Here is a 17,049-nt window from a genome sequence, read left to right on the forward strand (position 1 = left end):
CCAACGTTTCTAGCATTGGTAGACTTAGAGAAAGCTTTTGACAAAGTTGACTGGAATACTCTCTTTCAAATTCTGAAGGTGGCAGGGGTAAAATAGAGCGAGCCAAAGGCTATTTACAATTTGTACAGAAACCAGATGGCAGTTATAAGAGTCGAGGGTATTAAAGGGAAGCAGTGGTTGGGAATGGGGTGAGATAGGGTTGTAGCCTATCCCCGATGTTATTCAATCTGTATATTGAGCAAGCAATAAAGGAAACAAAAGTCTGGAGTAGGTATTAAAATCAATGGAGAAGAAATAAAAACTTTGAGGTTCGCCGATGACATCGTAATTCTGTCAGATACAGCAAAGGACTTGGAAGAGCAGCTGAACGGAATGGACAGTGGTTTGAAAGGAGGGTATAAGATGAACATCAACAAAAGCAAAACGAGGATAATGGAATGTAGTCGAATTAAGTCGGGTGATGCTGAGGGAATTAGATTAGGAAATGAGACACTTAAAGTAGTAAAGGAGCTTTGCTATTTGGAGAGCAAAATAACTGATGATGGTCGAAGTAGAGAGGATATAAAATGTAGACAGCCAATGGCAAGGAAAGCGTTTCTAAAGCAGAAAAATTCGTTAACATCGAGTATAGATTTAAATGTCAGGAAGTCGTTTCTGAAAGTATTTGTATGGAGCGTAGCCATGTATGGAAGTGAAACGTGGACGATTAATAGTTTAGACAAGAAGAGAATAGACGCTTTCGAAATGTGGTGCTACAGAAGAATGCTGAAGATTAGATGGGTAGATCACATAACTAATGACGAGGTATTGAATAGAATTGGGGAGAAGAGAAGCTTGTGGCACAACTTGACTAGAAGGGATCGGTTGGTAGGACATATTCTGAGGCATCAAGGGATCACCAATTTAGTATTGGAGGGCAGCGTGGAGGGTAAAAATGGTAGAGGGAGACCAAGATATGAATACACTAAGCAGATTCAGAAGGATGTAGGCTGCAGTAGGTACTGGGAGATGAAGAAGCTTGCACAGGATAGAGTAGCATGGAGAGCTGCATCAAACCAGTCTCAGGACTGAAGACCACAACAACAACAACAGTTAGAGAAGCAGCCACCAAGCGAGCACCAAGAATATACCCACGTCAGAAGTGACACAGCTCCCACATAATGCACTCACAACTATAGAGAACCGCTCTTTTGGTCACGACTGACACTGAGAACATTGCAAAGGTGTATTTTATGGTCAAACAGAACGGCGCAGTCTGCGGGCTTGGCTGGCATTTGCATTTATATTCAAGCATACATTTCTCAAGGCGTTTGCATATCATTGTCCAAAGCCTGTTCACATTTTTAGGAACTTAATTTAAATTGAGGCAACGAATGCCATAGAACATTAGAGAAGAATATCTTTGTTTTCAGTGTTTAGGTTAAAAGACAATACCGTAACAGTAAGTACAATTTGCAGATAAGACCAACTGGTGCTTTCTTGTCCGCAGCGTGCCCTGGAGCTCTAGCAGTCCCGGCCTGGACCCGGACAGCGAGGAGTACGAGGCGTACCTGACCAAGTTCCGCGAGCTGGTCACCGCCAAGCTGAAGGCGCTCATCGCCAGGAGCCTCGAGGAGGAGCCGGAGGTGAAGGCCCGCAACAAGGCGGTCCAGGTGAGCCAGCCGGCGGCAGTGTCAGGGGCGCCGGCTCTGTACTGCTTCACTTGATACCTGTGCACAAGAGTCTGGTAACGGAGTACATTTCTAGAAACAGCGCGACAGTCAGGACTTGGGGCAGCTGCTAAGACGAGGCATGCAAAGTGATGAGGCCAGACTTTCAAGCTTTTCTCACTCACGAGGCAGTGGCGTGGGATTGCTCAAGTTTGAGGTTGGTGATGGCAGAAGCATTGCTGCATCCACTGAGTGATGTGCGAGCCCACGAATCTTCTATTCTTGTGGCACTGCGTTCAAAATGTTCAAATGTGTGTGAAATCTTATGGGACTTAACTGCTAAGGTCATCAGTCCCTAAGCTTACACACAACCTAAATTATCCTAAGGACAAACACACACATCCATGCCCGAGGGAGGACTCGAATCTTCGCCGGGACCAGTCGCACACTCCATGACTGCAGCGCCTCAGACCGCTCGGCTAATGTGGCACTGCGTGACCACAACTACCACATCAAATATCCAGTGCACAAAGTTCAAGCATAAATTAATATATGACCAGTACTGATCACAAGAAAATGAAGCAGAAAATTTTTGTAGAGAAATTCCTTTAATATCTTACATCACAGTTTCATTCAATTATTATTAGTTTCGGCGGGATATTCAAAAATGGTTCAAACGGCTCTGAGCACTATGGGACTTAACATCTGAGGTCATCAGTCCCCAAGAACTTAGAACTACTTAAACCTAACTAACCTAAGGACATCACACACATCCATGCCCGAGGCAGGATTCGAACCTACGACTGTAGCAGTCGCGCGGTTCCGGAGTGCAGCGCCTAAACCGCGTGGCTACCGCTGTCGGCGACGAGATATTCAGTCATATTCACATCAACTATCGATTCGAGTGCAGTATCTGACCCAAGAGTTGACAGAAATACGTCATCAACATAGCAATAGCTCATAATAAGATTGACGGCAATGAAATAATGGTATGTACCATTATGATGAAACATCTTTCTTACAAAAGCACCTTAGTACATAATATTCTTTATACAGTCTCATGACACATGTCACATAACAGCTAACATGTACTACGTGGCTTATTCAAAGCAATAATGGCGTAGTAGTGGTGCATATACAATTATTTCATTGTGATGTGCAGGGTGTTAGGAAAGATACAGGAAAATATAAAGAGGTTGTAGAAAGTGTGAGGAAAAAAGGTCGTTCAATGACGCTACAGTACTTCGAAGTTGTAGGGGCGAGCGCCTGCCGCTAGGCAAACTCTTCAACGGCTAACGTGATTTTGTATGCTGGCGGACCATAGGCGGAACGTCTTCCAAAGATGTATTTGGAATCTTCAAAAATCTAGAGTTTCTCTCGGTATACAGGAGATCTGATCATGTAAGTGTAGAAAAGATGTGGAATGATTTCAAAGAGTTATAATCTACGGCAATATACACTACTGGAAATGGAAAAAAGAACACATTGACACCGGTGTGTCAGACCCACCATACTTGCTCCGGACACTGCGAGAGGGCTGTACAAGCAATGATCACACGCACGGCACAGCGGACACACCAGGAACCGCGGTGTTGGCCGTCGAATGGCGCTAGCTGCGCAGCATTAGTGCACCGCCGCCGTCAGTGTCAGCCAGTTTGCCGTGGCATACGGAGCTCCATCGCAGTCTTTAACACTGGTAGCATGCCGCGACAGCGTGGTCGTGAACCGTATGTGCAGTTGACGGACTTTGAGCGAGGGCGTATAGTGGGCATGCGGGAGGCCGGGTGGACGTACCGCCGAATTGCTCAACACATGGGGCATGAGGTCTCCACAGTACATCGATGTTGTCGCCAGTGGTCGGCGGAAGGTGCACGTGCCCGTCGACCTGGGACCGGACCGCAGCGACGCACGGATGCACGCCAAGACCGTAGGATCCTACGCAGTGCCGTAGGAGACCGCACCGCCACTACCCAGCAAATTAGGGACACTGTTGCTCCTGGGGTATCGGCGAGGACCATTCGCAACCGTCTCCATGAAGCTGGGCTACGGTCCCGCACACCGTTAGGCCGTCTTCCGCTCACGCCCCAACATCGTGCAGCCCGCCTCCAGTGGTGTCGCGACAGGCGTGAATGGAGGGACGAATGGAGACGTGTCGTCTTCAGCGATGAGAGTCGCTTCTGCCTTGGTGCCAATGATGGTCGTATGCGTGTTTGGCGCCGTGCAGGTGAGCGCCACAATCAGGACTGCATACGACCGAGGCACACAGGGCCAACACCCGGCATCATGGTGTGGGGAGCGATCTCCTACACTGGCCGTACACCACTGGTGATCGTCGAGGGGACACTGAATAGTGCACGGTACATCCAAACCGTCATCGAACCCATCGTTCTACCATTCCTAGACCGGCAAGGGAACTTGCTGTTCCAACACGACAATGCACGTCCGCATGTATGCCGTGCCGCCCAACGTGCTCTAGAAGGTGTAAGTCAACTACCCTGGCCAGCAAGATCTCCGGATCTGTCCCCCATTGAGCATGTTTGGGACTGGATGAAGCGTCGTCTCACGCGGTCTGCACGTCCAGCACAAACGCTGGTCCAACTGAGGCGCCAGGTGGAAATGGCATGGCAAGCCGTTCCACAGGACTACATCCAGCATCTCTACGATCGTCTCCATGGGAGAATAGCAGCCTGCATTGCTGCGAAAGGTGGATATACACTGTACTAGTGCCGACTTTGTGCATGCTCTGTTGCCTGTGTCTATGTGCCTGTGGTTCTGTCAGTGTGATCATGTGATGTATCTGACCCCAGGAATGTGTCAATAAAGTTTCCCCTTCCTGGGACAATGAATTCACGGTGTTCTTATTTCAATGTCCAGGAGTGTATATTCATATACCATATAAATTAATAAGTGATGTTACTGATCCCCTATGGTACACAAAACGGGTCAGATCGCAGTTGCAGAAGCACCGAAAAAAGCATGCCAAATTTTAAAGAACGATAAATCCCAAAGATTGTCACAGTTTTTCAGAAGTTAGAAATACAGCTCGTACTTCAATGCCAGATGCTTTTCGTAATTCCCACAACGAAACACTGTCTCGGAACCTGGCAGGAAACCCAAAGACATTCTGGTCACACATAAAGCATACAGGTTGCAAGACACAATCAGTACATCCAGTGCGAGATAATTACGGTGAAGTCACTGATGGTAGTGCCACTATAGCAAATTTATTAATCACGGTTTTCCGAAACTCCTTCACCAAAGAAGACGAAGTAAATATTCCTGAATTCCAATCAAGAACAATTGCCAAGATGTGAAACATAGACGTAGATATCCTCGGTGTAGAAAAGCAGCTTACATCACTTAATAAAGGCAAGCCCTCCCGTCCAGACCGTATACCAGTCAAGTTACTTTCGGAGTATCCTGATACAATAGCACCATATTTATTAATTATATACAACCACTCGCTCAAAGATATTTCCGTACCTAAAGACTGGAAAACTGCTCAAGTCACACCAATACCCAAAAAGGGAAGTAGGAGCAATCCGCTGAATTACAGGACCATATCACTAACGTCGATTTGCAGTAGGGTTTTGGAACATATACCGTGTTCGAACGTTATGAATTATATCGAAGAAAACGCTTTATTGACACATAGGCGGTCCGCAGCTCGTGGTCGTGCGGTAGCGTTCTCGCTTCCCGCGCTCGGGTTCCCGGGTTTGATTCCCGTTGGGGTCAGTGAGTTTCTCTGCCTCGTGATGACTGGGTGTTGTGTGATGTCCTTAGGTTAGTTAGGTTTAAGTAGTTCTAAGTTCTAGGCGACTGATGACCATAGTTGTTGAGTCCCATAGTGCTCAGAGCCATTTGAACCATTTGACACATAGGCAGCACGGATTCAGAAAATATCGTTCTTCTGAAACACAATCAGCTCTTCCTCATCAAGTAAGGAGAGCTATCGACAGGGGATGTCAAATTCATTCCATATTTTTAGATTTTCAGAAGGCTTTCGAAACCGTTCCTAACAAGCTGCGTGCCAATGAAATATCGCCTCAGTTGTGGTACTGAATCCGTAATTACCTCTCAGAAAGGTCACAGTTCGTAGCAATGGACGGAAAGTCATCGAGTAAAACAGAAATAATATCCAGCGTTCCCGAAGGAAGTGTTATAGGCCCGCGTTTCTGATCTATATTAACGACATAGGAGACAATGTGACTAGCCCTCTTAGATTGTTTGCAGATGATGCTGTCATTTACCGTCTTGTATAGTCATCAGATGACCAAAACGAATTGCATAATTATTAAGATAAGATATCTGTATGGTGCGAAAAGTGGGAATTGACCCTGCACAAAGAAAAGTGTGAAGTTATTCACATGCGTACTAAAAGAAATCCGCTAAATTTCGATTACGCGATACGTCACACAAATCTGAGGGCTGTAAATTCAACTAAATACTTAGGGATTACAATTACAAATAACCTAAATTGGAACGATCACATAGATAATATTGTGGGTAGAGCAAACGAAGACTGCGATTCATAGGCAGAACACTTAGAAGGTGCGACAGGTCTACTAAAGAGACTGCTTACACCACGCTTGTCCGCTCTGTTGTAGAGTATTACTGTGCGGCGTGGGATCCGCATCAGATGGTACTCACGAGTTACATCGAAAAAGTTAAAAAAGGGCAGCTCGTTTTGTATTATCAGAAATAGGGGAGATAGTGCGACAGAGATGTACGTGAATTGGAGTGGCAATCATTAAAACAAAGGCGTTTTTCGTTGCGACGGGATCTTCGTATGAAATTTCGATCACCAGTTTTCTCCTCCGATTGCAAAAACATTCTGTTGGCATCCACCTACATAGGGCGAAATGATCATTACGATAAAATAAAAGAAATCAGGGCTCGCAGAAAAAAATTTAAGGGCTCGTTTTTCCCGCGCGCCGTACACAAGTGGAACGGTAGAGATACAGCTTGAAGGTGGTTCATTGAAACCTGTGCCAAGAGCTTTATTGTGAATACCAGAGTAATCACGTAGGTGTAGCAGAAATAAACTGCGGATAGAAATCTGTGTCAGAAACCGTCATCGTCTGAGGCAACAGGGCATTGCATTCAAAGGAGGCAATGCCTTTCTATGCAGAAGGTAGCTCCATCTTCTTGTTACAAGATGTTTCGCCTATGCTCCGTCAGCGTACAAAATCACGTTTGTTGCTGAAGGAGGGGCGTAGCGATAGGCGCTGGCGCCCGTAGCGTCGATGCTCTGTAGCGTAGTTGGATGGCTTTTTCGGACTTGGGTTCCTACTCTCGATTTGTTCCTCTTGATACCGTGTATTACCCGTCGACGATTGTCGGTATCGTTTATTAATACCCAATGTATGATTTATTGGCATGTTGATGACAGTGTGTCTATCTAATCTTGCAATAAGACATTGCACTCGAATTGATAACTGATTGGAAGATAGATGAATATCACCTGAAACCAGTAATCACTGGTCGCGGCATTCTAATCTGAACTATTAAAATATTTTATCTATGGGATTTTTAGCTTCATTAAAGTTATTGGCTCGCTTGTCTCCTCCCTGGCTATGTCGCGAAATATCAGTTCCTAAGAAAGTCAGCAGAACTGGTTAGAAAATTAAATAAATTAACTAAGCAAAATTTAGCAATAAAATTAAGTGTAAAATGTTCCATGGAGGTTTACAGAAAAGCTATATCACCAGGATAGAAATTAAGCCACGATCACGTTCTTCAGTTCAGTAAGTAAACATGAAAATTTGCTTTGGGGTTGAAAAGAATAATCTGTGCAAATCTGAAATAAAAGGTGTAATCCCTCGTTGGAAAGATCTGATCATGTGTCGATGCTTATTAACGATCTTTGTATCGCGCTTATCGTAGTCAGATATGGTGCTACATGCAGCTGATGACATTATTAACATGAAATGATACAGTGCAGCTAACCAACAAAGTAAAAGACGTGCAATGATCTTAAGAAGCCGAGACATAGTTTCACGTTAAATGTTTCTTTGTGAATGACAAGAAAACCGTACAGTAGAAGCAATCAGATATGGAAATCAGTACACTGCAGTACGTATAAAATGTCTTGTATAAATTTTCCAGGAATATCCTTAGATATCATTTCAGACGGGTCCTGCTAACAGATAATGAGATACATGTTTTATTATTCAAAAATATTTTGTAAACGCATGTAGGCAGATGCGCTACTTTTCTAGAATCTTTTGTAAAGACAGAAGTTGACATATTAAAAACCTTACACGCATGGTTCACACTAGCCTTCTTGGAGGATTTCACGATGGAATTCAGGGGCTGTAAATATGTGTTGAGGAGCAAACTAAAAATAATGTAAGCGTGCTAAGTTTGTTAATACTCAGGCCCCCCCATGAACCACGGACGTTGCCGTTCGTGGGGAGGCTTGCGTGCCTCAGCGATACAGATAGCCGTACCGTAGGTGCAACCGCAACGGAGGGGTATCTGTTGAGAGGCCAAACAAACGTGTGGTTCCTGAAGAGGGGCAGTAGCCTTTTCAGTAGTTTCAGGGGCAACAGTCTGGATGACTGACTGATCTGGCCTTGTAACACTAAACAAAATTGCCTTGCTGTGATGGTACTGCGAACGGCTAAAAGCAGGGGGAAACTACAGCCGTAATTTTTCCCGAGGGCATGCAGCTTTACTGTATGGTTAAATGATGATGACGTCCTCTTGAGTAAAATATTAGGGTCTCCGGGCGGGGACTACTCAAGAGGACGTCATCATCAGGAGAAAGAAAACTGGCACTCTACGGATCGGAGCGTGGAATGGCAGATCCCTTAATCGGGCAGGTAGGTTAGAAAATTTAAAAACGGAAATGGATAGGTTAAAGTTATATATAGTGGGAATTAGTGAAGTTCGGTGGCAGGAGGAACAACGCTTTTGGTCAGGCGAATACAGGGTTATAAATACAAAATCAAATAGAGGTAATGCAGGAGTAGGTTTAATGTTATTGTTGTTGTGGTCTTCAGTCCTCAGACTGGTTTGATGGAGCTCTCCATGCTACTCTATCCTGTGCAAGCTTCTTCATCTCCCAGTACCTACTGCAGCCTACACCCTTCTGAATCTACTTAGTGTACTCATCTCTTGGTCTCCCTCTACGATTTTTACCCTCCACGCTGCCCTCTAATATTAAATTGGTGATCCCTCGATCTCTCAGAACATGTCCTACCAACCGATACATTCTTCTAGTCAAGTTGTGTCACATGCTCCTCTTCTCACCAATTCTATTCAATACCTCCTCATTAGTTATGTGATCTACCCATCTCATCTTCAGCATTTTTCTGTAGCATCACATTTCGAAAGCTTCTATTCTACTATTACTATTTATCGTCCACGTTTCACTTCCATACATGGCTACACTCCATACAAATACTTTCAGAAACGAAGTCGTAAGTTTAATAATCAATAAAAAAATAGGAGTGCGAGTAAGCCACTACAAACAGCATAGTTAACACATTATTGTGGCCAATGTAGACACGAAGCCCACGCCTACTACTAGTACAAGTTTATATGCCAACTAGCTCTGCAGATGATGAAGAAATTGAAGAAATGTATGATGAGGAAAAGAAATTATTTAGATAGTGAAGGGAGACGAAAATTTAATAGTCATGGGTGGCTGAAATTCTGTAGTAGGAAAAGGGACTGAAGGAAACGTAGTAGGTGAATATGGATTAGGGGAAAGAAATGAAAGAGGAAACCACCTGGTAGAATTTTGCACAGAGCACAACTGAATCATAGCTAACACTTGGTTTAAGAATCATGAAAGAAGGTTGTATACATGGAAAAACCCTGGAGATACTAAAAGGTATCAGATAGATTATATAATGGTAAGACAGAGATTTAGGAACCAAGTTTTAAATTGAAAGACATTTCCAGGGGCAGATGTGGACTCTGACCACAATCTATTGGTTATGAACTGTAGATTAAAACTGAAGAAACTGCAAAAAGGTGGGAATTTAAGGAGATGGGACCTGGACAAACTGACTAAACCAGAGGTCGTACAGAGTTTCAGGGAGAGCATAAGGGAACAATAGACAGGAATGGGGGAAAGAAATACAGTAGAAGAAGAATGCGTAGCTTTGAGGAATGAAATAGTGAAGGCAGCAGAGGATCAAGTAGGTAAAAGACGAAGGCTAGTAGAAATCCTTGGATAACAGAAGAGATACTGAATTTAATTGATGAAAGGAGAAAATACAAAAATGCCATAAGTGAAGCAGGCAAAAAGGAATACAAACGTCTCAAAAAATGATATCGACAGGAAGTGCAAAATGGCTAAGCAGGGATGGCTAGAGGACAAATGTAAGGATGTAGAGGCTTATCTCACGAGGGGTAAGATAGATACTGCCTACGGGAAAATTAGAGAGACCTATGGAGAAAAGAGAGCCACTTGCATGAATATCAGGAGCTCAGATGGAAACCAGAAGGGAAAGCAGAAAGGTGGAAGGAGTATACAAGGGCGATGTACTTGAGGACAATATTATGGAAATGTAAGGTGATGTAGATGAAGATGAAAGAGGACATATGAAACTGCGTGAAGAGTTTGACAGATCACTGAAAGGCCTGAGTAGAAACAAGGCCCTGGGAGTAGACAACATTCCATTAGAACTACTGACAGCCTTAGGAGAGCCAGTCCTGACAAAACTCTACCATCTGGTGAGCAAGATGTGTGATACAGGCGAAATTACCTCAGACTTCAAAAAGAATATAATAATTACAATCCCAAAGGAAGCAGGTGTTGACAGATGCGAAAATTACCGAACTATCAGTTGAATAAGTCACAGCTGCAAAATACTAACGCGAATTCTTTACAGATGAATGGAAAAACTAGTAGAAGCCGACCTCGGGGAAGATCAATTTGGATTCCGTAGAAATATTGGAACACGTGAGGCAATACTGACCCTACGACTTATCTTAGAAGAAAGATTAAGGAAAGGTAAACCTACGTTTCTAGCATTTGTAGACTTAGAGAAAGCTTTTGACAACGTTGACTGGAATATTCTCTTTCAAATTCTGAAGGTGGCAGGGGTAAAATACAGGGAGCGAAAGGCTATTTACAAGTTGTACAGAACCCAGATGGCAGCTATAACAGTCGAGGGGCATGAAAGGGAAGCAGCGGTTGGGAAGGGTGTGAGACAGGGTTGTAGCCTCTCCCCGATGTTATTCAATCTGTATATTGAGCAAGCAGTAAAGGAAACAAAAGAAAATTTCGGAGTAGGTATTAAAATCAATGGAGAAGAAATAAGAACTTTGAGGTTCCCCGATGACATTGTAATTCTGTCAGAAACAGCAAAGGACTTGGAAGAGCAGTTGAACGCAATGGACATTGTCTTGAAAGGAAGATATAAGATGAACATTAACAAAAGCAAAACGAGGATAATGGAATGTAGTCGAATTAAGTGGGGTGATGCTGAGGGAATTAGATTAGGAAATGAGATGCTTAAAGTAGTAAATGAGTTTTTCTGTTTGGGAGCAAAATAACTGATGATGGTCGAAGTAGAGAGGATGTAAAATGTAGATGGCAATGGGAAGGAAAGCGTTTCTGAAGAAGAGAAATTTGTTAACATCGAGTATAGATTTAAGTGTCAGGTGTCGTTTCTGAAAGTATTTGTATGGAGTGTAGCCATGTATGGAAGTGAAACATGGGCAATAAATAGTTTGGACAAGAAGAGAATAGATGCTTTTGTAACGTGGTGCTACAGAAGAATGCTGAAGATTAGATGGGTGGATCTTATAACTAATGAGGAGGTAATGGATTGGGGTGAAGAGAAGTTTGTGGCACAACTTGTGTAGAAGGGATCGGTTGGTAAGACATGATCTGAGGCATCAAGGGATCACCAATTTAGTATTGGAGGGCAGCGTGGGGGGTAAAAATCGTAGAGGGAGACCAAGAGATGAATACATTAAGCAGATTCAGAAAGATGTAGGTTACAGTAGTTACTGGGATGTGGAGAAGTTTGCACAGGATAGAGTATCATGGAGAGCTGCATCAAACCAGTCCCAGGACTCAAGACCACAACAACAACAACAACAATACTCATGCGTCGGACTGACTGAGTAGCAGGCTTATATCCGTTGATCGTGTTATTAACAGTAATAATCAGATACGAACACAGTTACATTTTTGTTTTAAATTATTTCTTACCAGTGGAAGAAAATTTTGAAAACAGTACAATTTTAACAACGAATATACTATTTTTAGAATTTATTTTCAAATAGCCGGTTGACCATTACTCGTTAGAAGTCACACATTTAATCTGTACAACACAGTTCTATCATTCTAACTATTCAATTAGGTGTCGTGTCACATTACCAGCCGTGGTATATGATTTGCTAATGCATGCATTCGCGGAAGCAAAACTTCGTAGTCAATATTTTTAGTATGTTCAACAATCATTGTGTATGCAATAAAAGCTTGCACCTGTTGATAAGAAAATTCAATTAATTACACAGAAAGTCGACTTGTTCTTAATAATTTACGGTAGCAGAAATTTTGATACCCTTGAATTCATCTTAATACAGCTTTCACCGAAGACTAAATCATTATGAAAATACTCTCCTCACCTGTCACACAGGGAAAAACTGCAGGAAATGACAAGGAGCAAGAAAGATGAAAGCGTTGCTAGAGAAGTACCAGACCTTGAAAGTGGATATACGAGACCTTTGACAGTGACCCCAGTATCATCAGCAGGTAGGTGGCCAGCCAGCATGGGGTAAGCCAGGCGACCGAGTGGAACTTTCGCAACCGCAATTGCCACATTCCGCGTCGCTCACAAAGTGTACAGGCCTTATTACTTCAGCAGTAACGTTCTTGTAGCCGGAATTTCTGTCATCCATCCTAGATACCGGCGAAGCTATCTTTGTCAGGGGCGGTATCGTCAGCTTTCACTGCACCCACCATTTGTGGTACGGAGAATGCCCGAGGTAGGGTGCCAACGAACCATCAGCACCGGTTCAGCCTCATTGTAAAAATGGGTATTTCTGGCGACGGCTTCTTATGTGTGGATCGGAACTACTGGTACACATAGAACAGTTCCGCTTACTGATGTGTTTTCATATGTACTTTTATCACTGAAACCTGCAATGTCAAAGATCTTTAATCGACACCTTCAAAAAATGGTTCAAATGGCTCTGAGCACCATGCGACTTAACTTCTGAGGTCATCAGTCTCCTAGAACTTAGAACTACTTAAACCTACCTAACCTAAGGACATCACACACATCCATTACCGAGGCAGGATTCGAACCTGCGACCATAGCGGTCGCGGGGTTCCAAACTGTAGCGCCTAGAACCACTCGGTCACTCAACACCTTCAAATGGGTGTATACTCCCTTGGAGCGCATTTATGCATATAGTATGTCCATGTCACCAGTTTTGTTCCTTCACCTCTCAGGCATGGTTTCTTGCATTTTGTGTACATTCAGTAAAATCACCCTCTCTCATTATATCGACCGTACGCGTTGACACTATTTGGCAGACTCCCTTCTGACGTGTATCCCTAACCAACATTGTCGTTCTATGACGACTATGCAATAACCTAAGGCAACTCGAAGATAACCGACGAAGAAAGGAAACGCTCACAGTGCCGCTAAATGTAATCATACGCGGTGCAGCTACATCTACATCTGTACACTGCAAACCACCGTGAGGTGCTTGGAAGAGGGTACGTCACACTGTGATAGTTCTTAGGGTTTCTCGCCGTTCCATTCACGCATGGAGTGCGGGAAGAATGATTGAATGTCTTTGCCTGTGCGTTATTCGAATCTTATCCTCGCAATCCCTATGTGAGTGATACGGAGAGGGCTGTAATATATCCCTAGAGTAATCATTTAAACACGGTTCCTGAAACTATGTTAATAGAATAATTTATGTCTTCTTCGAGAATCTTCCAGTTCAGTTCCCTCCGTATTTATTGACTCTCCCACGGATCAAACAAACCTGTGACCATTCGTACTGCTCTTCTCGTATACACTGAATATCCCCTGTTACTCCTACATTCCCCGCGTACTTGAGCAATGTTCTGGGATGGGTCACACGAGTGATCTGTAAGCAATCTCCTTTGTAGACTGACTGCACTTCCCCATTATTTTAACTATATATCGAAGTCTACCACTAGCTTTAATCACGAGTGAGCCTGTGTGATCATTTCATATCCCTGCAAAGCGTTACACTCAGGTATTTGTATGAGTGACTCACTGATGTTATAGTCATGGGATACACTCTTTCATTTTGTGAAGAGCACAATTTTACATTTCTGAACATTGAGAGCAAGTTGTCAATCTTTGCACCACTTTGAAATCTTATCCATATCTGGTGGAATATTTATGCAGCTTCTTTCAGATAGTACTTCATTATAGATAACTGCATCATCTGCAAAAAGCGTGATGTTACTATTGTCTGCGAGGCCTTTAGTAAACAATATGAACAGCAAGAACCCTAGCACACTTCTCTGGGGCAAACCCTAAGTTACGTTACAGCTGACGACGAATCCCCATCCAAGATAACATGCTTCACCTTCCCTCCCAAAAAGTCCTCATTCCAATCACAAATTTAACTTGATACGCCATATGATCGTACTTTTGACAATAAGCATAGTTGTAGTACTGAGTCAAATGCTTTTCGTAAGTCAAGAGATACTGCATCCACCCGATGCTTACGATGGGGGCCCCATATCTGCAAACCCTATAGAGCGTCAAAAGTGGAGAAGCCAACGCCAGTCTCAAATACAGGCCTTTGACGACAGACATTAATTTTTATGCTGTCAGGTAACAAGCAGTGTTGTAGTTTACTTTGACAGGTTCGATACGAATACTGTAAGGTCCATAGCGAAGAGGTCCACTTTCCAAAATGGGGGAAATGGTGGTGGTGGTGGTGGTGGTGGTGGTGGTGGTGTTGTGAACGGCTACTGCATGGTAGGGGAGGTTCACCAGAACAGCTGAAGTCTATACACGAATGTATACCTTACCTGACTTGTAAGCCACATATAGAGAATCTGCAGACAATTTTATTGGCAGTTTATGCTATTACAACCAATAATTCGACAAATATAGACGGTTGAACTCAACAGTCTTTCAACAGAGTACCGAAAAGTAAAATAAAAATAAAGCAGTAAAAAATCTAGATTATAGTATGAAGCCTTTCACGACCGGATGACATATCTTCTGGTAAACCTTCCGGGATGTAAGGTCGTGGTCCATGAAACTCTTCAGCTCCTAACGTTTCGTCCAGCGCAGCTCTGGACGAAACGTTAGGAGCTGAAGAGTTTCATGGACCACGACCTTACATCCCGGAAGGTTTACCAGAAGATAAATCTAGATTAATTGACAACATCACTACAATGCTGATAACATACAGTGTGTTAGGGGTAGTGTGATCTTTGGAACCTTAATATGTACCCAGTTCAGTGTGGTAGTTTTTTCTCTGCATCTAACAGTCTTGCCACAAACATGTTACGTAATTTACTACCTGACATCATCTGCACAATCCATTAAATGGACTACGCCTGTCAGTATGGACTAAACGTTTTGCGCCCACATGTCCACACTTGAACAGCTGACCTGCTGCCGAGAGGAAAATAAACATTAACGGCTTACTATTGTGACATGTACTTGGAGGTACTACCCGACCTAAACACATATTACTTCTGAAAACTACAATTATCAGTATGTAAATGGAATATATACTGATGTAATGTTGTTCACTACGTTTTTTTCAGCCACCAATAAAAATACACTGCTACACAAAAAATTCACTATGAAGTAATTATCCATCGGTAGATGTGTTGTACATGTACAAACCAGGAAATGATATACAATTTCAGAACAAGTGGATGTTTATTCAAGAGAAACAGCATTACAAATTGAGCCAGTCAGTAAGGCATTGATCCGTGTGCAAGCAGTCTTTCGGCTTGGCGTTGATTGATGGAGTTATTGGGTGTCCTCCTGAGGGATATCGTGACAAATGTATTTGGAACTGGTGACTGAATTATATTCCGAAATAAACACTAAAGTTGGCTAAAAATAACATCTATGAATAAAATAATAAATTCTATCTAATTGCTACATTAGAGGTGTTTCGAGGGCCCTATCCATAATGCTCCAAATGTTCTCAGTGGAGAGGAATTCTGCGGTCTTGCTGTCCAATGTAGAGTTTGGCAAGCACGAAAACAAGCAGTAGAAACTCTCTCTGTGTGCGGAAGGTCATTATCTAGCTGAAATGGTTCAAATGGTTCAAATGGCTCTGAGCACTATGGGACTCAACTGCTGAGGTCATTAGTCCCCTAGAACTTAGAACTAGTTAAACCTAACTAACCTAAGGACATCACAAACATCCATGCCCGAGGCAGGATTCGAACCTGCGACCGTAGCGGTCTTGCGGGTCCAGACTGCAGCGCCTTTAACCGCACGGCCACTTCGGCCGGCATCTAGCTGAAATGAAAGCCCACAATGGCTTCCCTTGAAGTTCAACAAAACGGAGCATAGAATATCGTCGACGTATCACTGTGCTATAAGGTTGCCGCCAACGAGAACCAAACGGGTCGTGCTATGAAAAGAAACGGCAGACTGGACTATCACTCATGGTTGTCAGGCAGGTCAGCGAGCGACCATCAGGTTGGTACTCCACCGCTGTCCAGGGCGTCTCCAGACATGTCATCGCTGATCATCGGGTCTCATTTCGAAGCAGGACTCTTCATATACTCCACTCAATGAGATTTGAGACTGAAGACGTGTCTGGACAAGTCCCAGACGGCAGTGGGCTACCATCCTGACTATCGCTCACTGTGTGGCCAGACATCCAGCAGTGACGGTCTGCGGTGCCAGTTCTTTACATAGCAGGACCCCTTTGGTTGTCAGCCACGGAACCCTTACAGTCGTCGATATTCTGGGCCCCGTGTTGTTTTCCTTATTGACAAGCCATCCTGGACTTACTATTCACCAAGGTAGTGCCCACCCAGGCACGGTGAGAATTTCTACAGTTTGTCTTCAAGGATGCCAGCCCCTGCCTTCACCAGCAAGATAGCCTTAAATCACCACAACTGAGAATGTTTGCAATATTATGGGCAGGGCTCTTCAATCATCTTCGGATTTTGACGATATGACTAGCTAATTGGACAGGATTTGGCACGATATCCCTCAGGAGGACATTCAACCACTCTGCCAATTAATGCCAAGCCAAATAACTGCTTGGATAAGGCCTAGGAGTGGACAATGCATTAATGTCTTGATCAGTTTGTGAAGCTGTTTCTCTTGAGTAAACAACCAATTTATCTGAAATTATAATCATTTGTTTGTACACATACATCACAGCTACTGATTCTTGTCCCATCCTGATAATTCCTTCGTGATGCATTTATTTATTTATTTGT

General features: G+C 43.4%; 1 protein-coding gene across 1 annotated transcript in view; it reads left to right on the top strand.

Moving 5' to 3' along the window:
* LOC126101511 (uncharacterized) overlaps positions 1-17,049 on the top strand; it is a 936,969-nt gene that overhangs the window by 502,852 nt on the left and 417,068 nt on the right. The window contains exon 4 of the mRNA XM_049912155.1: positions 1,490-1,652. Within this exon, the coding sequence (XP_049768112.1) occupies positions 1,490-1,652 (163 nt within the window). The remainder of the gene's footprint in view (positions 1-1,489; positions 1,653-17,049) is intronic.

The sequence above is a fragment of the Schistocerca cancellata genome, chromosome 9 (genome assembly GCF_023864275.1).
Source record: "Schistocerca cancellata isolate TAMUIC-IGC-003103 chromosome 9, iqSchCanc2.1, whole genome shotgun sequence".
NCBI classification, from domain to species: domain Eukaryota; kingdom Metazoa; phylum Arthropoda; class Insecta; order Orthoptera; family Acrididae; genus Schistocerca; species Schistocerca cancellata.